General features: G+C 44.1%; 1 protein-coding gene across 4 annotated transcripts in view; it reads left to right on the forward strand.

Moving 5' to 3' along the window:
* PSPC1 (paraspeckle component 1) overlaps positions 1–21379 on the forward strand; it is a 377392-nt gene that overhangs the window by 221526 nt on the left and 134487 nt on the right. For 2 of the 4 annotated variants that reach the window (XR_010203527.1, XM_063951654.1), the window contains exon 7: positions 15088–15145. The exons of 1 other annotated variant lie outside the window; for it this stretch is intronic. Coding sequence is in view for 2 of the 3 variants with exons in the window: in XM_063951654.1 (XP_063807724.1) it covers positions 15088–15145 (58 nt within the window). In the remaining variant the exon portion in view is untranslated. Of the gene's footprint in view, positions 1–8392; positions 8713–15087; positions 15146–21379 lie in introns of those variants that run through there. One more of the 4 variants, XM_063951658.1, reaches the window with a different exon arrangement.

Genomic DNA, 21379 nt, shown 5'->3' on the forward strand with positions numbered 1-21379 from the left:
AGGACTGCCACAGCCAAAATCTGTTAAAGCCCATTCACAAGGAAAGTGGGCTCATCTTGGGCGGCTGCCCGAGGGGTCTCGGCTTTACAACTTTGCCGAGCAGTTACTTGGTCAGGGGCAAACACGTTTGCAAAATTTTACAAATTCGATACCCTGGCTGAGGAGGACCTGGAGTTCTCTCATTCGGTGCTGCAGAGTCATCCGCACTCTCCCGCCCGTTTGGGAGCTTTGGTATAATCCCCATGGTCCTTACGGAAGTCCCAGCATCCACTAGGACGTCAGAGAAAATAAGAATTTACTTACCGATAATTCTATTTCTCGTAGTCCGTAGTGGATGCTGGGCGCCCATCCCAAGTGCGGATTGTCTGCAATACTTGTATATAGTTATTGTTACAAAAAAATCGGGTTGTTTATTGTTGTGAGCCATCTTTTCAGAGGCTCCTACGTTTATCATACTGTTAACTGGGTTCAGATCACAGGTTGTACGGTGTGATTGGTGTGGCTGGTATGAGTCTTACCCGGGATTCAAAATCCTTCCTTATTATGTACGCTCGTCCGGGCACAGTATCCTAACTGAGGCTTGGAGGAGGGTCATAGGGGGAGGAGCCAGTGCACACCAGCTAGTCTAAAGCTTTTACTTTTGTGCCCAGTCTCCTGCGGAGCCGCTATTCCCCATAGTCCTTACGGAAGTCCCAGCATCCACTACTGACTACGAGAAATAGAATTATCGGTAAGTAAATTCTTATTTTCTGTAGCGCTTCCATGGCGTCTGTCTCAAGCCCGATTTCTCTAACGTCCTAGAGGATGCTGGGACTACGTAAGGACCATGGGGATAGACAGGCTCCGTAGGAGACATGGGCACTTTAAGAAAGACTTTGGATCTGGGTGTGCACTGGCTCCTCCCTCTATGCCCCTCCTCCAGACCTCAGTTTGATACTGTGCCCAGTGGAGACTGGGTGCATTTCAGGGAGGTTTCCTGTAAAGAAAGTATTTTAGTTAGGTTTTTTTATGTTCAGGGAGCCTGCTGGCAACACTCCCTGCATCGAGGGACTGAGGAGAGAGAAACCGACCCACTTCTCTGAGTTTCAGGGCTCTGTTTCTTAGGCTACTTGACACCATTAGCTCCAGAGGGATCGGTACGCAGGTCTCACCCTTGCCGTCCGTCCCAGAGCCGCGCCGCCGTCGTCCTCCTCGCAGAGCCGGAAGATAGAAGCCGGGTGAGTATGAGAGGAAAAGACTTCAGAGGCGGCAGAAGACAGCTTGATCTTCATAGTGGTAACGCACAGCAGTGAAGCTGTGCGCCATTGCTCCCATTCACCTCACACATCGGTCACTGTAAGGGTGCAGGGCACGGGGGGCGCCCTGGGCAGCAATATAAACCTCTCCTGTGGCAAATGTACATATATACATGTACAGCTGGGCACTGTACATGTATATAAAGAGCCCCCGCCATGTTTTTAAGAATTTTGAGCGGGACAGAAGCCCGCCGCCGAGGGGACGGGGCTTCTCCCTCAGCACTCACCAGCGCCATTTTTCTCCACAGCACCGCTGAGAGGAAGCTCCCCGGACTCTCCCCTGCTTGATACCACGGTGATAGAGGGTTTTAAAGTAGAGGGGGGGGGGGGGGGCACATAATTGGCACATATACATACTTGAAAAGCGCTACTGGGTAAACATTCTGTGTTTTTTCCTGGGTCATATAGCGCTGGGGTGTGTGCTGGCATACTCTCTCTCTCTGTCTCTCCAAAGGGCCTGGTGGGGAACCTGTCTTCAGAAAAGAGCTTCCCGGTGTGTGTGTGTGTGTGGTGTCGGTACGCGTGTGTCGACATGTCTGAGGTTGAAGGCTCACCTAAGGAGGAGGGGGAGTGTATGAATGTAATGTCTCCGTCTGCAGCGCCGACACCTGACTGGATGGATATGTGGAATGTTTTAAGTGCTAATGTTAATTTATTGCACAAAAGATTAGACAAAGCTGAAGCTAGGGTACAGTCAGGGAGTCAACCCATGTCTGTCCCAATGTCGCCGGGACCTTCGGGGTCTCAGAAGCGCCCACTATCCCAAATAGTAGACACAGATGCCGACACGGATTCAGACTCCAGTGTCGACTACAATGATGCAAAATTACAGCCAAAAGTGGCTAAATGTATTTGATATATGATTATTGCAATAAAAGATATTTTACAAATCACATGTATAAGGAAAAGAAACCTGAGGTCACCTTTCCCCCCTCACATGAGCTGAACAAATTATGCGAAAAAGCGTGGGAAACTCCAGACAAAAAACTGCAGATTTCCAAAAGGATTCTTATAGCGTATCCTTTCCCGCCAAAGGACAGAATACGGTGGGAATCCTCCCCTAGGGTAGACAAGGCTTTGACACGCTTATCAAAAAAGATAGCGCTCCCATCCCAAGATATGGCTACCCTCAAGGATCCTGCTGACCGCAAGCAAGAGGTTACCTTGAAGTCCATTTACACACATTCTGGTACGTTACTCAGACCGGCAATTGCGTCGGCCTGGGTTTGTAGTGCTGTAGCAGCATGGACAGATTCCTTATCAGCGGATATTGAGACCTAGGGCATATAAAAGATGCTGTCTTATATATGAGGGATGCTCAAAGAGACATTAGTTTACTGGGTTCCAGAATAAACGCTATGTCTATTTCTGCTAGGCGAGTCTTATGGACCCGACAGTGGACAGGTGATGCCGACTCAGAGGCATATGGAGTTTTTGCCTTACAAGGGTGAGGAATTGTTTGGAGAGTGCCTCTCGGACCTAGTTTCCACAGCTACGGCAGGTAAATCAAATTTTTTGCCTTATATTCCCTCACAATCTAAGAAAGCGCCTCATTATCAAATGCAGTCCTTTCGTTCAAATAAAAGCAAGAGAGTACGTGGATCGTCCTTTCTTGCCAGAGGTAAGGGCAGAGGGAAAAAGCTGCACTACACAGCTAGTTTCCAGGAACAGAAGTCCTCCCCGGCCTCTGCAAAGTCCACCGCATGACGCTGGGGCTCCCCTGAGGGAGTCCGCTCCGGTGGGGGCACGTCTTCGACTTTTCAGCCACATCTGGGTTCACTCACAGGTGGATCCCTGGGCAATAGAAATTGTTTCCCAGGGATACAATCTGGAATTCGAAGAGGTGCCTCCTCGCCGGTTTTTCAAATCGGCGCTACCGACTTCTCCCCTGGAAAGGGAGATAGTGTTACATGCGATTCACAAATTGTGTCTTCAACAAGTGATGGTCGAGGTTCCCCTGCTTCAAAGAGGGAAGGGGTACTACTCAACTCTGTTTGTGGTCCCGATGCTGGACGGTTCGGGCAGAACCATTTTGAGTTTAAAATCCCTGAACCTTTACTTAAAACGTTTCAAATTCAAAATGGAATCGCTCAGAGCGGTCATCGCCAGCCTAGAAGGGGGGGATTTTATGGTATCTCTGGACATAAAGGATGCATACCTGCATGTTCCCATATATCCTCCTCATCAGGCGTACCTGAGATTTGCGGTACAGGATTGTCATTACCAATTTCAGACATTGCCGTTTGGGCTTTCCACGGCCCCGAGAATTTTCACCAAGGTAATGGCGGAAATGATGGTGCTCCTGCGCAAGCAGGGTGTCAAAATTATCCCGTACTTGGACGATCTCCTCATAAAAGCGAGATCACGGGAGAAGTTGCTGAACAGCGTATCACTTTCACTAAAGGTGTTACAGCAACACGGCTGGATTCTCAATATTCCAAAGTCGCAGCTGAATCCTACGACTCGTCTGCCCTTCTTGGGCATGATTCTGGACACAGACCAGAAAAGGGTTTTTCTTCTGATAGAAAAAGCGCAGGAACTCATGACTCTAGTCAAGAACCTGTTGAAGCCAAAACAAGTGTCAGTGCATCATTGCACTCAAGTCCTGGGAAAAATGGTGGCGACGTACGAAGCCTTTCCCTTCGGCAGGTTCCATGCAAGGACTTTCCAATGGGACCTATTGGACAAATGGTCCGGGTCACATCTGCAAATGCATCAGCGGATCACCCTGTCCCCCAGGGCCAGGGTATCTCTCCTGTGGTGGCTGCAGAGTTCTCACCTTCTAGGGGGCCGCAGGTTCGGCATTCAGGATTGGATCCTGGTGACCACGGACGCGAGCCTCCGAGGTTGGGGAGCAGTCACACAGGGAAGAAATTTCCAAGGCCTTTGGTCAAGTCAAGAGGGTTGTCTTCACATCAACATCCTGGAACTAAGGGCCATATACGACGCCCTACGTCAAGCGGAGACCTTACTTCGCGACCGACCAGTTCTGATACAGTCAGGCAACGTCACCACAGTAGCTCATGTAAACTGCCAGGGCGGCACAAGGAGCAGAGTGGCGATGGCGGAAGCCACCAGAATTCTTCGCTGGGCGGAGAATCATGTAAGCGCACTGTCAGCAGTGTTCATTCCGGGAGTGGACAACTGGGAAGCAGACTTCCTCAGCAGACACGGGAGAGTCTTCGCACAGATTGCAAGTCGGTGGGGACTGCTCCAAATAGACATGATGGCGTCCCATCTCTACAAAAAGCTACAAAGGTATTGCGCCAGGTCAAGAGATCCTCAGGCGGTAGCTGTGGACGCCCTAGTGACACCGTGGGTGTTCCAGTCGGTCTATGTATTTCCTCCTCTTCCTCTCATACCCAAGGTGTTGAGAATAATAAGAAAAAGAGGAGTGACAACAATACTCATTGTTCCGGATTGGCCACGAAGGACCTGGTATCCGGATCTGCAGGAAATGCTCACAGAAGATCCGTGGCCTCTTCCTCTAAGACAGGACCTGTTGCAACAGGGTCCCTGTCTATTCCAAGACTTACCGCGGCTGCGTTTGAACGCCGGATCCTAGCGGAAAAAGGTATTCCGGAGGAGGTCATTCCTACGCTAATAAAGCCTAGGAAGGACGTGACATCTAAACATTATCACCAAATATGGCGAAAATATGTTTCTTGGTGTGAGGCCAGGAATGCTCCTACGGAGGAATTCCATCTAGGCCGTTTTCTTCACTTCCTACAAACTGGAGTGAATTTGGGCCTAAAATTAGGCTCCATAAAAATTCAGATTTCTGCCTTATCCATTTTTCTTTCAAAGGGAATTGGCCTCTCTACCTGAAGTACAGACTTTTGTGAAGGGAGTACTGCATATTCAGCCTCCTTTTGTACCTCCTGTGGCGCCTTGGGACCTTAACGTGGTGTTGAGTTTCCTTAAGTCACATTGGTTTGAACCACTTAGAACAGTGGAGTTGAAATATCTCACTTGGAAGGTGGTCATGTTGTTAGCCGTGGCTTCGGCTAGGCGAGTTTCGGAATTAGCGGCTTTATCACATAAAAGCCCCTATCTGGTTTTCCATATGGATAGAGCGGAATTGCGGACCCGTCCTCAATTTCTGCCTAAGGTGGTCTCATCCTTTCATATGAACCAACCTATTGTCGTGCCTGTGGCTACACGTGACTTGGAGGATTCCGAGTCCCTTGATGTGGTCAGGGCTTTGAAAATTTACGTGGCCAGAACGGCTGGGATCAGAAAAACAGTAGCACTGTTTGTCCTGTATGCAGACAACAAGGTCAGCGGCCCTGCTTCAAAACAGACTATTGCTCGCTGGATCTGTAACACGATTCAGCAGGCTCATTCTACGTCAGGATTGCCGTTGCCAAAATCGGTTAAGGCCCATTCCACTATGAAGCTGGGCTCGTCTTGGGCGACTGCCCGAGGGGTCTCGGCACTACAGCTGTGCCGAGCTGCTACTTGGTCAGGTTCAAACTCCTTTGCAAAGTTCTATAATTTTGATACCCTGGCTGAGGAGGACCTCCTGTTTGCTCAATCGGTGCTGCAGAGTCATCCGCACTCTCCCGCCCGTTTTGGAGCTTTAGTATAATCCCCATGGTCCTTACGGAGTTCCAGCATCCTCTAGGACGTTAGAGAAAATAAGATTTTAAACCTACCGGTAAATCTTTTTCTCGTAGTCCGTAGAGGATACTGGGCGCCCGTCCCTAGTTCGGCCGCCTTCTGCATGACTTGTATATAGTTTTGCTTACATAAGGGTTATGTTATAGTTTTCATCGGTCTTGGACTGATGCTATGTTGTTTTTATACTGTTAACTTGTTAGTATATCACAAGTTATACGGTGTGGCTGGTATGAATCTTGCCCTTGGTTTAACAAAAATCCTTTCCTTGTACTGTCCGTCTCCTCTGGGCACAGTTTCTCTAACTGAGGTCTGGAGGAGGGGCATAGAGGGAGGAGCCAGTGCACACCCAGATCCAAAGTCTTTCTTAAAGTGCCCATGTCTCCTGCGGAGCCCGTCTATCCCCATGGTCCTTACGGAGTCCTAGCATCCTCTACGGACTACGAGAAAAAGATTTACCGGTAGGTTTAAAATCTTATTCTTCTGTTCATGACCCCGCACAACTGGCTTTGATGGGAGGTCTGTCGGTAAAACGGTTTTGAAGGTGAGGGCTTTCCTAGATCCAGACCATGCTCTGTCCGAAAACCTTCAGCAATGATCTATTATTGTGTGTGGCGGATATTTTTTTAATGCTGTTCTGGCCATGCTAAGAATCCTCTGGTCTATTATCTTTCCAGGGTTTTATCCTTCTTGCAGTCAGGACTGGATATGGGGCTTTGTCTGGTTTCTCTAAAATTGTAGGTGACAGCCGTTTCTGTATTATTTCAATGACAAGTGGCCTGTTTGCCTGCAGCCCACATGCAGCCTCCCTTTGTTCCTCTGGTACATCCAAGGGAGCCATTTGACTTTGTTGATCTCCTTTGGCATGCATGGAATACTGGAATATTGCTTCAGCATACTGCAATTTCTTTTCTTTTTTTTTACTTAGGAGCGCAGTCCCACCACTCACCTTTCCTTATTTTCCTCCCAGACCATGTTGTCTTTTATCTATCTGTTTTGTTTCCTTTTAAGTGGTTTCTCGTTTCCACATCAATCAAGAGATCGTTGTTTCCTCAGATTCGGATGCTACCGACTCTGGGCCATCTGTAGGTATGCTGGATGTAGTTAGGGCTCTTTGCACCTTTGTCAATGGAACTAAGAAATTTCACAAATCGGACTCTTCGTTCTTTTATGATGTCCACAAGAGGGTCTGGCCAGCCTCTAAACAGACGTTTGAAAGATTGTTACGCCTTACTATTTATCAGGCCTACTTTATGGCTCAGATGCCATTCCAGGCCTCAGTACTTATTCCACAAGATATGTCGGGGGCCTCTTTTGTGGCCCTCTGTTGTGCCTGTGCATAGCAGCTTTGTAAGGCGGTCACGTAGTCCTCTGCCAATACCTTCATCAAACTTCACAGCTTTACCTCCGCCGTTGCAGCTTTTGGGCGTCAGGTCCTTAGCACAGGAACATTTCCTCCCATTACGGGACAGCTTTAGGACATCCCACAGTCCCAGTTTCCACCTTGGATTAAAGAAAACAAGTAATTTTTGTCTTAACCTCTGTATGCTGCCCTGCCTCCTGTTGCCCCCACAATACCGACAGTCCCACTGTTTTCCATGGGTAAAAAAAAAAAAAGGATTTGAGATGTACGACAAAAATCCACTTTTTCTACGTTTGGCTTTAAAAGTTTAAGCATTTATAATGTGTTTTCCAACCTGTGGCTTTTCTGTCGAGACCAGTTTGTTATCTTAACAGCCTTATATGTAATTAGATTGCAAGCATGGTTTTAAACGTATCTGTAAAACTAACATAAAATGGTGACCCTTCTTAAAAGGCCTGTCAAGTGGGGTCTCTATTTAAAATGGTGCAAGCAAACATTTTTACAAGAAATATGCTGTTTTATTTGATTTACATGACCTGTTGGCAGTAGTTTTCATCATTCACACATTTGATGGTTGCGCTTTTAAAAATCGACAACTACAAATATCAAAATCCAGCCCTGAATTTGGGATGCAGTTAATTTGCCGTCTGTCGGGGTCCTAATGCCGACAGCCGGAATCCCTGTGCATAGGGGCTGTTCCCACTCGTGGGTGTCAACGACACTCACATAGTGGAAACAAAACCTGTGGCGAGCGCAGCAAGCCGCTGAGCCCTCAAGGGGACTCTTAGTGCCTGCCCCGCTGCCATCATTCTGACGGGTGGGATGCCGCTGTCGGGATTCTGACAGCCGGCATCCTGTCCGCTAGGAATACGTATGTATTACCTGAGTTTACTAATCGCAAGTCTTAATATTTTCATATTCTAGATTTCTTGAAGCTTAACAAACACATAATCTAATTTATTTATTTTTTATTTTCGTTTATAGGCTAGAATAGATTTCACTAGAAAATAAATACACCAAGTAATGTCAGGACTGTATGGTTTGCCAAATGTTACTTTATAAAAAGGTAACTATATTCCATTGTATGGTAAAACAAATCTAATTATAATTTAAGATTTGCACAACAATGAGCGTTGGGAAGAAGAAGAGGCCCACAAGGCGAGGGCAGAGAGGAAAAGGAAAAAAGAAGGCCAAACTACTGGAAACGCAGAACCAAACCAATTGAGATGGATAATTTAGGATGACACAAAACCTGGTTGGACTTGAGTTACTACATTTGTCCACAAACTGTAATTAATAGTAACGCTGCTTTGTATATCAGTGTAGATGTTTTGTGCATGCCATGTATTTTCATGAGGTGTGTAATTGTATTTTGTGATGAAATCTGTCATCTGTACACTTTTTGTTTTTACTTAATAAAAACTTGGAAATGTATCTGGACTTTGACTGTGGAAATGATGATGATAATAATGGGGGGTGGAGAGAATGCAGATAACCCCCGAAAGATTTCTTGTTTAAAAAAAAAAAAGCCTTCACTTTTGGTGAAAACACATAGGATCTGCGATAAGTTGCCAGGACCTGTGGGTTTTCGTTTCCACGATCGTGATTACAGGGCACTTACCAGGATTTTTTTCAGGACCTTAGTGCGTCTGCGAAAAAGAAAAACTTGTTAAGGGTTGTGCCTTTGGAGTTTATTGGATAACCCTGTAGATTAATTAAACACTCCCGCGTCCCGCCCCCATGTTTTCCTGCTTATGCAGAGGAATATGATCTATTAGTTCATAAAAACATGATCATTGTTTTATCCATTTTGACTACTGAAAGCTAAGAAGTTGGGACTAATATACACATGAGCTCTGAAACAATTTTTTTGTGCAGGTGATATGATATTGCTTCAAGATACATCATGACAATGTGTCAATACTGCGCTATAGTATAGCGTACTATGATTTTACAGATAGAAATTAGCATTTCATTCCCAAAGTCTCAATCATATTTTGAGTACAAACAATCATGAACATAGTGAAAGGTTGTAATAGTCTTTGTACAGGTCCTTTTACATTTTTGTTTTTGCGTTCTTGATTTCGACCACTTTGCTTTCAAGATGCATGTTAAATGCACTTTCATATGTTGTCTTAGGCCCCCGTGTATACAGTAGCATTATTCTACCCTTTTGTGCAGTTGATTTAAAATGTGAACTTGAGAAATCTACTCAATTAGTTAGTGATCCTTAGATTTTCCCTGTGAACTGGTCTACATTTAGTACACAGGTGTGACGTAGTTTACCGGCGGTCAGGATGCCAGCAGTCACATGACTGGCAGTGGCATCCTGATGATGAGAATGCCGACAGTGGCCATGGTAATTACTTTATCCCTCCCCTGTCCCCCACCATAGCCCTAACCCGCTTTGGGCGGCAGCAAGGTCTAAAATTTGGGAGTAGCATCTAGGGCTAAGACACCGGACGTGGCGTCTAGGGCCCCTCCCCAGGCCCTAACTCTACCAGTGACCCAATACTTACCTTCAGGATGTCTGTGTTCAGGTGCGAGGATTATGGCGTCAGTCACATTACCGCCAGCATTCCGACTGACGGTATGCTAGCCTCATCCCTGGTACACACAGAATGACCTCTCGCATTACCCGTGTTGGAGATAGACTCCGTATATCAATGCCCTTCGGTCATCTTTTTAAATACCCTTGAACATCAGTCAATGGTTCTGTACTTAGCAGCCGGCTGGAGACCAGAAATAATGAGAACACACAGGAGATATGTAGAAGCTCAGCAGGTCATTTCTGATCGGACTCGTTTATTTTAGGAGCCGTTATTTATACACAAATGAACAAAGGAATAAAGGTATGACAGTGTGTTAGCCAATCAAAGCACACCGTGTGCAAAGATATGGCAGTTTAACCAATCAAAGTACAGCATGTGTAAAGATAAACAATGATTTCAATAAACCAATTAACATTCCTGTATGTATATTCTTATCAATACCTTCTAATTAATTTAATGAGAAGGCCTGTTTTTTATCGCCATCTGGACATTAATCTTGAAAGCCTTCTTTCTATTGTCACCTGGACATTCCAAAACATACTCATTTTAATGTTCTCATACGCAATTATTGTTTTATCTCACCCTGGGAGTTAACTAGATGACCTTGTGACTGCAGCTGGAGAAATCATTGCTCTCAACAAAATAGTTTCTCACAGAAACATCTATGTAATTTATTTAAGGAAATTACATGTACTAGCTGGCTATGTTCATTGATTATTGCAATGAACATTCTAATCAATACCAAATTATGAAACATAGAATCAAATAACTGCTTATTGGGTTGAAACCTATTATAGAACATTATACATGCTTTGGTTATTAAATACAAAACAACAATCCTAAAGATGATTTTATATTTAAAACTATTTAAATTTCCTCAAACTCTTAAGGTCATGTTTCTGGGAATCTTGCCAAAAAAATTCTAACTAGCAATTATATATCTGCAGGTGTAAATTTCTTAAACAATCAAGCTAATAGGGAGTCTCTTCCCTATCAGGTCATTATATTTAACAAGCTATTATTTCTTATCAATAAATTTCATTTTTATGTAGTACAAACATTCACTTAAAACTCTTAACCCATATATGCATCTGCTAGGGCTAAGGGTCTCATGCATATATCATAAATGTCAGCATTACTTATAAACCTATAAAAAATAGCTTGAAATACATTTAGAATGGCTGCCATTATACAAAATGGCTGATAGCTGCTTTAGCATAATATTGTCTATTTCACCCGAAAAAAAGGGGAAACATCTGTAAACTCCACACAGGAGACCAAATAAGAGGGATTGCACTGATGAATAAATAGTATACTCCAAATGTGTATAACAAACATAGGGGTCGATTCTATTCGGCAACTTAAGAATAGCGCCGGGAATTATCTCCCGACGCTATTCAATTCAGCTCCAGTTAAGTTGGCGATGTCCCGTTCTCGCCGACTTAACAGGTAGTTTTGTCGGGAGAACGGGCATTCTCCGACTTAACTACCCGCGGCGATGCTGATTCCCGACAATCAGCCTCGCGCCGGCCGCGAGGCAGCACTTTTGTCGGGTTTCTTCTCTCATCCCCCGGGGATGAGAGAAGAATTCCCGACAATTGCGGGTCACTAGCAGCTGAATTGAATAGCGTCGGGAGCTAATTCCCGGCGCTATTCTTAAGTTGCCGAATAGAATCGACCCCATAGATATATTCTTGTGACTAAAATGCTCTGTATAAAATCCTCTGTTTAGCTTCAGTCTCTTAACTTGCAACAATGTGTGTACGGCTGGAAAAACCTGTGGGTATGTAAATCAACATACTTCGTATCCAAATGTTCAGTTGTGTTGTTCTACAAGTATCAAGACTGCAGTGCCTATAAGTATGAAAATATTACGCCGAACGTGATATTCAGGCACCTGAAATTCTACTTCTGTCTGTAGTGCATTAATAACGGATAGATGTGAACAACCCCTACAGTATCGCCAATTCACTTTCTGTATTTTACTTCTTGTTTGTTTTTTCAAAGAATGAATGTGCATGCTTGTTCAAACATGCATTTATTTAGAATATTGTTGAAACCAATCTTTACCGATTCTGTATTTATAGAAATGTGGGTCTGTGCTTCATATTTTAATAAAGATGTTTAAGCTCATGACCCAGCGATAACTTTCTTGATATTTGGTCTAATCCCTACACTCATCAGTGAAATCCAGATAAATATTGTACTGAATATTTTGATATATTTGATATATTTTTGAATATATTTGATACTGAAACCATGCACACCCAAGTGTCTCTTCTGTAGGATGCTTAGGTTGTAGCTGGACATTGCTCTGCATACGACTTCTGCTGCCGCCCAGGCGCAAGGTCGAAAGGACAGCACAGTCGCTGCACCTGTGTCTCCTGTGTTAGGCTTCTGGTTTGGCATCCTGTGTTAGGCTTCTGGATTGGCACCCTGCTGCTTTGAATTTTGCCAGCACACAGATCCATGCTCTGGCAAGCCCATTCCCTCACTTTCTCAAGTTACATGTGTGGTAGTAGTGGGGTTATTGATGCAAGCCAGCACGGGGCGCAGAAGTGTCCTACTGTTTGCTGTGCTTGCATGCAAGAGAAATAGCAACTATGCATTACATGCGCTGGTCCATTTCTGCATTTGTGTAGTGGGACTAGCTGCAATGCAAGTGTGATATATAAAACACCACAATTATTACTACATACAGTTGTATGTGTGTGCCAAGAAGTCATAGTATTTGCGTCACTTTCAGACTAGGGCTTTGTGGTATTTTGCCTTATTTTTTCATTGTGTGAGATGTTTGCTGTATTGCTCTAGTGCAGGTATTCCCAACCGCGGTCCTCAAGGCACACCAACAGTGCAGGTTTTAGTGATATCCAGGCTTCAGCACAGATGTTTAAATCAAAATAACTGAGGTACTAATTAAGTCACCTGTGTTCAAGCCGGGATATCACTAAAACCAGGACTGTTAGTGTGCCTTGAGGACCGAGGTTGGGAAACACTGCTCTAGTGTTTTAAAAAAAAAAATCTCCCTTTTTAAGTCTAATTATGTTTGGTATAATAATGCTGGTTTTGAGGTTGTATGCCTTTTTAAAGCTGTAATTTTGTAATGAAAATTTTGCTATTAATGTTTTTTAAATTGCATTTGCAGCTTACCTAATTGACAGAGTTGGGCAAGGTCTCATTTTAAACTTTTTTATGGTCTTTCAAATCCATAAAACAGCAGGTATGTTTCAATAAAAGTGAAACATTTTACATTTTCAATGTTTTGATTTTCAAAAAAAGCCAATTTTTAAAAATTTGAAGAGACAAATCTCAAACTGTTCATACTGTTAATAAATTCCCAAAGTTTTAATTTGGGATCATGTGACTAAAATTTGCTTTTAATATCTTTATACATCTAAATGGTCATGGTTTCAGTTAATATAGATCATTATAGAATCCAAGTTACTCATGGATGCTTAATACTGATTATGCTTGGTAGTTTTACTGTTCTGAAAAGTGTAATGATTAGCCGTCTCTTCCTACTTTTGAGCTATGTCATTTACGGTTTTCCTGTTCTACCAAAGGAGTCGAGCGTATTTTAAATGACACTGTAGCAAAATGTCTGGTTGTTACATGCCTACAACAGGCAAGAAGGCTGCATGACATATTGACATTTACAAAATACTCTCATGTTTATCTATTAGGAGTTTACTCCTAAATGGAGACACTGATACAATTATTAAGTTTATTGTCTAGAAGTAAACTATGTATGATCCTTTTTTTTTCACTGATTATTATAATATTTGCTGCCCTGTTTTATGGTGAACACTGCACAGAGAAAAGTGTATGAAAGAAAGCTATATGCATTTTGAGATTATCCAGAATCTGTTTACCTTACCATTCTAATTTCAGTAGGAAACGAGGGGTGACCTAGTAATTCTCTCATTGGCTGCACTGATTATTATAATTTTCAGCCGAAAGGAAAAGTCCCCATTTTTCTTACGCTAACTGATCTTTCTAAGGAATGGTACTAGTAGGGATCTCACCCCTTATTCAATGCCTAGGCAAATGGGGGAAACAGAATTCCGAACGTACCCCTGTAGTCCTTTCTATGCTGTTCCTTCTATTACACACTCTAAATCCACTTGGATCATTGGCAATTGTACAAAGTCAGGACCTGATCGCTTTTTTAGAATTTTTTCACGTTCTTTAATGTGTATATGTATGTTCATGTCATTTGTCTATATTTCACCTGTTATGACATACACCCTATCTTAGGGAATTTTAAGATCAATATTATTAAGAGTTAAGTTTTATCTTACTCCTTTCTCTTCAAAGATGAGTGCTTGACCACCTATAGAGTTCTAGGGCATCTCTCTCCTTTTTTCAAGTTATTGTTTACTCTGTGGAAGCACCACCACCAGTTTAATAGATAATTTTGTATTTGACAATTGGTATGGTAGTCACCTCTAATTCACTTTATTAGAAGTGGCTGTGCAGTGAAAATTTATTTTGTTGACAAGTATTTTAAATGGGCCTGCTTTATTTAATCCAGTGGAAAATTTTCAAGTCTCCTACTGATGATGATGGTTACTGACCTCCAAGATCTGATTATTTGTTTCGAAATCTCCGTAAGATCTTGATGTATGAAATCTGCATCTAAAGTCCTAGTTTTGTATGAATGATTAAAAAAAAAAAAATCCATACAGAACTAAAAATCTATTTCCTTATTTACAGCAATGAGAACTTTTAATGTTTATTTGTATTCTACATTTAACATGTTATCACTGTTTAGATTGTAAGCTCTCCAGAGCAGAAAATTTTCCTCTTGTGGTTTGTGGAAGACCCCTGAAAGCAAATGGATTGCGACTACATAAATAAATCTAAATTTCTCTTGGCAAAGCATTTGCTGTAGTATGATGGTGCTAAAATTGTTTTGTTCCACTGAGCCATGACAATTGCAGCAGTTTGTAGATGAAAGGGGGAAACAAAAGTTTTAAATATGGTAAGTTATAACCACAACAATAAATGATGCAAACAGATGGCTTTCTGCAGTTACATTATTTATTTGGGTGGGCTATGTGGGTGTTTTGACTGGACAAAATCAATTTGCCTCTCACTGGTTATACTCTAACGTTTCTTTAATTCATTTTTGTGCATGCAAGTAACTCCTAATATCAAAGAATATTCATAAAGTGCTATTTTGTTGCATTTGTTCACCCACAATTGTAATGTAAAACTGTCTTAGGTTGACCATGAAAAATATGTTTATTTTCAGAGAGAACAGGAAATGAGAATGGGTGATATGGGCATCCGTGGAGCAATAAACATGGGAGGTAGGGATTTTTACTAAAAACAAAACTTTTTTTTTTTTAATTTCTAAATCATCCAGTTCTTTTTGAGACTTTCTCTTTCCCTTGGATATCTTTGTAATCGGAACTTGGCGAATTGTATTTACAAAGTAAACTTGAATCTGTTAGTATTAAAGAAGTCTTATTATAACATCACTATAGTTTTTACTCTTAACTAGCAACTAGTTAACCATGGACAGATCCTCTCCTCCCCCCCCCCCCCCCCCCCCCCCCAAAAGGAAAAAAAATATACATTGGATTGATGCACTTATGTCTCTAAGCTGGTGAGTATACATACAGCAGCTTATAGTAGTAACCAGCTGGAGATGAGGAATTATCTTGGCTAGATTTTTACTACTTTATACAGGTTGAGTATCCCTTATCCAAAGTGCTTGGGACCAGACGTATTTTGGATATCGGATTTTTCCGTATTTTGGAATAATTGCATACCATAATGAGATATCATGGTGATGGGACCGAAGTCTAAGCACAGAATGCATTTATGTTACATATACACCTTATACACACAGCCTGAAGGTCATTTTAGCCTATATTTTTTATAACTTTGTGCATTAAACAAATTGTGTCTGCATTCACACAATTCATTTATGTTTCATATACACCTTATACACAAAGCCTAAAGGTCATTTAATACAATATTTTTAATAACTTTGTGTATTAAACAAAGTTTGTGTACATTGAGCCATCAAAAAACAAAGGTTTCACTATCTCACTCTCATTCAAAAAAGTCCGTATTTCGGAATATTCCGTATTTCGGAATATTTGGATATGGGATACTCAACCTGTATACAGAAATGTATATTGAGCGGTGCAAATGTGTCCACATACACCTATCCTTAAAAATGGCGTCAAATAACCCCATTTCTGCTGCGGGGTACACTGGGCTCCACAGGGGATGACATTGGGGTGTAGAGTAGGATCTTGATCCGAGGCACCAACAGGCTCAAAGCTTTGACTGTTCCCAGAATGCCAAGGGCCGCCTTCTCTATAACCCCGCCTCCGTGCACAGGAGCTCAGTTTTGTAGTTGATGCCATGCAGTAAGCAGGCACATAACAGAGCAGCCCTGAGAGAAGCTTTTAAAGAATATTGAAGACTTCAAGGGCTGCAGCAGAGACACTGACTGTGTTAGATGTCAGTCAGACATCTCCTGCTGCAGCTCCATCACCTCCCCCAGCGGCGCTGTACACTCCCGCACCCTGGTTGCCGGGTACCTACAACGGAGGCTCCGATTTTCTTCAAAGTTAGTCACACACAATCGCGCGGCCGGTGGGAGGCGGGCCGCGCACGCTGGTGTGGACACTGTGGTAGTACAGGGACCCCACTAGACCACCAGGGCATGGGTACAGGTCGGTTTTCTCTCATAAAACCGTTTTATTAAGCCCCCAGTACCTGGTGGTGTAGTCCAGCAGGGGGATAAGGCTTTGACCTGTAGCCACTCCCGCAGCCCCAGTACACCATTTAGAGTAAATGTTTCCGCCCTGGAGCTGCATATCTCTCTCTCCCTCACTCCCTGTCAGCGTTTGGGCGCCATTATAGCAAGCAGAGCTGATCCTGGGACTGTTTGGGCAATTCCTCCTTTGTAAAGCAGCCTGCCTGTCAGCGCTGTGCATTTTACAGGACACTTAAGTATTCTACATGTCTGCTGACAGTGTTGGTTAAGAAAAAGTGCATTTAGTCAGGGTTATTTAGTACAAGTACCCTGTGATATACATCCAGTCTTTACTGTGCATTGTTATATCTATTCAGTGTATAGCTATACATCAGAGATTTAAAACCTTTTACACTGAACAAGATTTAAATATTGCCAAAGCACATTCAAATATAATGGTAATGCATGGGGCAGTTGCGTGTCCTAGAGTGTCATGTCGCAGCCTCTCCATTGGTAACGCCTAAGCCACATCTGAGAAAGCCAGAAGAGCCCAACACTGCCTGGGCCCAAAATTAGAACTGGCTCTGCAACCACTAAACCCACCAGTATTGATTGTTCCAGGGCCTTAGTAGCGGCAAAACACTGATGGGCCTGGCTACGCTTCTATGGCGGCACACCTGGATACTGCTCAGGACACACTAGTTTGCCACGGCACAATGGTTGAAAAACACTGCTATTCATAGTACTACTCTGTATTGCTAGTCCAGTGTAGTTTTATTGCATGTCATAATTTCTGCATTGTACAAACTGTGACTTTGTGTGTGTGTGTGCATATAGCTGCTGTGTGACCTCCATTTTGTGTATCTCACTCAGGGGTCGATTCTATTCGGCAACTAATGAATAGCGCCAGGAATTAGCTCCTAACGCTATTCAATTCAGCAACTAGTTACGTCGGCGATGGCCCGTTCTCGCCGACAAAACAGGTTGAATTGTCGGGAGAACGGGCATTCTCCGACTTAACTCCCCGGCGCGAGGCAGCACTTTTGTCGGCTTTCTTCTCTCATCCCCCGGGGATGAGAGAAGAATTCCCGACAATTGCAGGTAATTAGTTGCTGAATTGAATAGCGTCGGGAGCTAATTCCCGGCGCTATTCATTAGTTGCCGAATAGAATCGACCCCTCAGATTGCTATCCCTATATTCTATAACCTGAGGGGGCTAAGTATGTCAGGTTTATCATAATATAGGCAGTTCACAGGATATACTCAGTGTATTTTTCTCTAATTTTTAGTCCCCATATACCTCTTGAATTCCCTGTTTGTGCTGATACACTACACAGGGGGTTCTTGTCAGGTATTGTGCTGCTGATATTGTACTGTGTTGCCTTGCATTGAGCTTTTGATTGTCAGCTACAAAGGGAGACGGAGCTGGGGCTGATCCCACATTGCGTGGTGTTGATGCTGCAGACACATTTGAGGATAACATAGCAGCTGAGGGTTCAGGTTCTGGGGGTTCCTTACCCCCCAGTGGGACTGTAGCAACGAGGACGCAAAATGACCCACCTTGGGCTACCTTCTCCACGCTATTGAATACGCTGGTTACTAGACTAACGCCCCCTATGTGACCTCCTGTGCCGGTTGATAATGCTGATTTGATTACCTTATAATATTAACTATATATGGGTAAGAGACTAAGTACGCAAGTGGCGTATGAGGTACCGTAAGGGTACGCACTTAGCGTAGCAGACGCTCGGCCGTGATCGAGACGCACATGCGGCACGCTCGCTCACAGCTTACGCTTGGTGTCGAGCACGCTATAGGCGAGCGACTACCGTAATGCTACGCTACCAGCGTATCGGACTCTCGACCACGAGGAGATCACGAGCGGCGCAGACGCTCACAGGATGACAATCAGTAAACCTTGAATGTAACACACAGAAAGGATACTCTTATGCTGTAAACCTTGTACTGAAACACTGTAGCGATATAACGCTGCTTAACCTTAATAATACCAAAGCTGTTTGAGCGATCAGGACGCTCCTATAACCCTCTGCAAATGTAATGAACACACGAAACCTTGCTAAGGTTCCAACACCTTTACTAACAAGCTTTTAGTTATATCGAAAAGAGAAACGGTTAACAAGTCATACACTACAGGCTAACATATAATTCTAACAGGATATCTAGACAGAAATATACGCAATAGTAAACAATCGCAAATACAAATACATAGACTAAGAATGAATGGCTAACATTACACGGGTAACAAAGTGGCAACAGAGAAACATACCATACGGGGAACACTCGCAGGCGCAACCGGAATCCAGTCCTCCAATTATCAGCGATAACTGTTGAAGAGAGAGTACTGGCCGGTCTGGGGACAGTGACCCTTATATACACAACATACAGTGTACTTCAAAGGGCCCTACAACCTTATTGTTCATTGGACACAGGAATGTCTCTCTGCACTATAAGAAAAGGTCATAGGTGGATTTGAACAGGTGGGCTGTGACTATTTCAAACAGCTCAGGTGGGAGGGAATCTCCGGATTCCCGCCGCATGTATAATGAACTGCAAATATAGAATATGTCCAGAAACTACTAATGGCCATAACTACACGCAGGAGCGATTAATCTTTACCTAACCAACACCGGATTATTGCTATTAAAATACTCTTCGGTTAGGTACCAGACACCACTGTTCAACCTTAATCAGACCCTTTGTACCACGCAAAGAGGGATTCCCAAGTCCGTGAACAAGTCACATTAACCAAACTTAGTTATCATTAAGGGGAACATTACCTATAAAACCTGCTATATGGATTTATTATCTAGCGATTGAGTCGCTCGCTAGACGCACACAAACTCTACCGTAAATGCACATACCACGCGCTCGAGCGCATGGCCGAGGCCCCATCACGCGGCTGCGAGTATCCGAACGCACAGGAGAGAATGTGCACGTGCAGCAGGCACGCGCATGAGGTGAATATATGGCAACGTGTAGCATGATATTTTTCTGACTTTGACACTGTACAACCGCTTATGGTCCCCGCGGTTAACCCGCTGTGGGCAGATCAACTGTCCAATCAGTTACATCAATTATTATTATTACTACATTTTATTTATAAGGCGCCACATGTGTTTCGCAGCGCCGTACAAAGGACAGTACAGGGAGAAAAAACATAGCATTACAGTAAATAAGTAACAGAAATAGAGTACCGGTAGAGCACCATATGTTCTCAAGACATAATACAGCTAAGATGTAAGTATTGATGGAGTGATCATCGTACTACTAGAGGCTGGTGGCCATAGATATAGATGAGCCTTTACTAGCAGGATGCCATTACTAGCAGGATAAAGATGGTCGTTGAGTATGGGAGGGCTGCGAGTGAAATGTGTCGAGACGAGGGCTTAGATAACAAGAGGAAAGAGGGCCCTGCTCTGAAGAGCTAACAATCTAGTGGGGAGGGGCGACAGACAGATGACAAGAGGTGCAGGCAAGTGGGAGGTAGCCTGATGGCATTATGCAAGCAAAGCTGAGATGTTCACGGCATGAGGCAGGGGGGTGGTGGCGTGGCTTCAGCACTGGGTTATGCATCGGGAGGGTATGCTTTGATGAATAGCTGGGTTTTTAGTGCCCGTTTGAAGCTTTGCAAGGTCGGGGAGAGTCTAATGGAGCCGGGGAGTGCGTTCCACTGAAGGGGTGCAGCACGGGCAAAATCCTGAACTCGTGCATGGGAAGCAGTGACCAGGGCGGTGGAGAGGCGACGGTCATTAGTCGACCGTAGGGGGCGGGAGGGAGAATGAAGGGAAAGGAGGTTGGAGATGTAGGGAGCAGTGGAATTAGAGATGGCCTTGTATGTGAGGGTGAGGAGTTTGAAGAGGATTCTGTAGGGGAATGGGAGCCAGTGTAGATTTTGTTGAAGGGGAGTGGCAGATGTGGTGCAGCGGGAGAGGAAGATAAGCCTAGCTGCGGAGTTCAGGACAGATTGGAGGGGAGCAAGATGGGAGCAAGCGAGGCCAGTGAGGAGGACATTGCAGTAGTCAAGTCGTGAGATGACCAGTGAGTGGATGATGAGTTTAGTTGCACTCTGGGAGAGATATGGCCTGATACGAGCAATGTTGCGTAGCTGGAAACGACAGGATTGTGCCAGAGCTTGGATGTGGGGTGCAAAGGAGAGGGAGGAGTCAAGAGTGACACCCAAGCAACGGAGTTGGGGAACGGGGGCGATGGTGGTGTTGTCAACAATGATGGAGATATTGGTCGGGGATGTTGCTCTGGATGGGGGGGGGGAGAGGATGAGTTCAGTTTTGTCCATGTTGAGCTTTAGAGAGCGTTCAGACATCCAGGAGGAGATTGCGGAGAGGCAGCTGGAAACCTGAGAGAGGACAGAGGGGGAAAGATCAGGAGATGAGAGGTAGAGTTGTGTGTCATCAGCATAGAGGTGGTATTGAAGGCCAGATGAGTTAATGAGCGCACCCAGGGAAGAGGTATACAGGGAGAACAGAAGGGGTCCAAGGACAGAACCCTGAGGGACTCCCAACAGGAAGGATGGAAGGGTATGAGGTGGTGCTGGAGGCAGACACAGAGAAGGAGCGGTTAGTGAGGTAAGAAGAAAACCAGTCAAGGACAGTTTTAGAGAGGCCAGCGTTTTGGAGTGTGCGGAGGAGTAGAGGATGATCTACGGTGTCAAAGGCAGCAGAGGTCCAGAAGGATGAGCAGAGAGTGGCCCTTGGATTTGGCCGAAAGCAGGACATTGGTGACTTTAACCAGGGCAGTCTCGGTTGAGTGGAGTGGGCGAAAGCCAGACTGTAGTGGATCGAGGATGGAG

Source organism: Pseudophryne corroboree, chromosome 2, assembly GCF_028390025.1.
Source record: "Pseudophryne corroboree isolate aPseCor3 chromosome 2, aPseCor3.hap2, whole genome shotgun sequence".
In the NCBI taxonomy this organism is placed as follows: Eukaryota; Metazoa; Chordata; class Amphibia; order Anura; family Myobatrachidae; genus Pseudophryne; species Pseudophryne corroboree.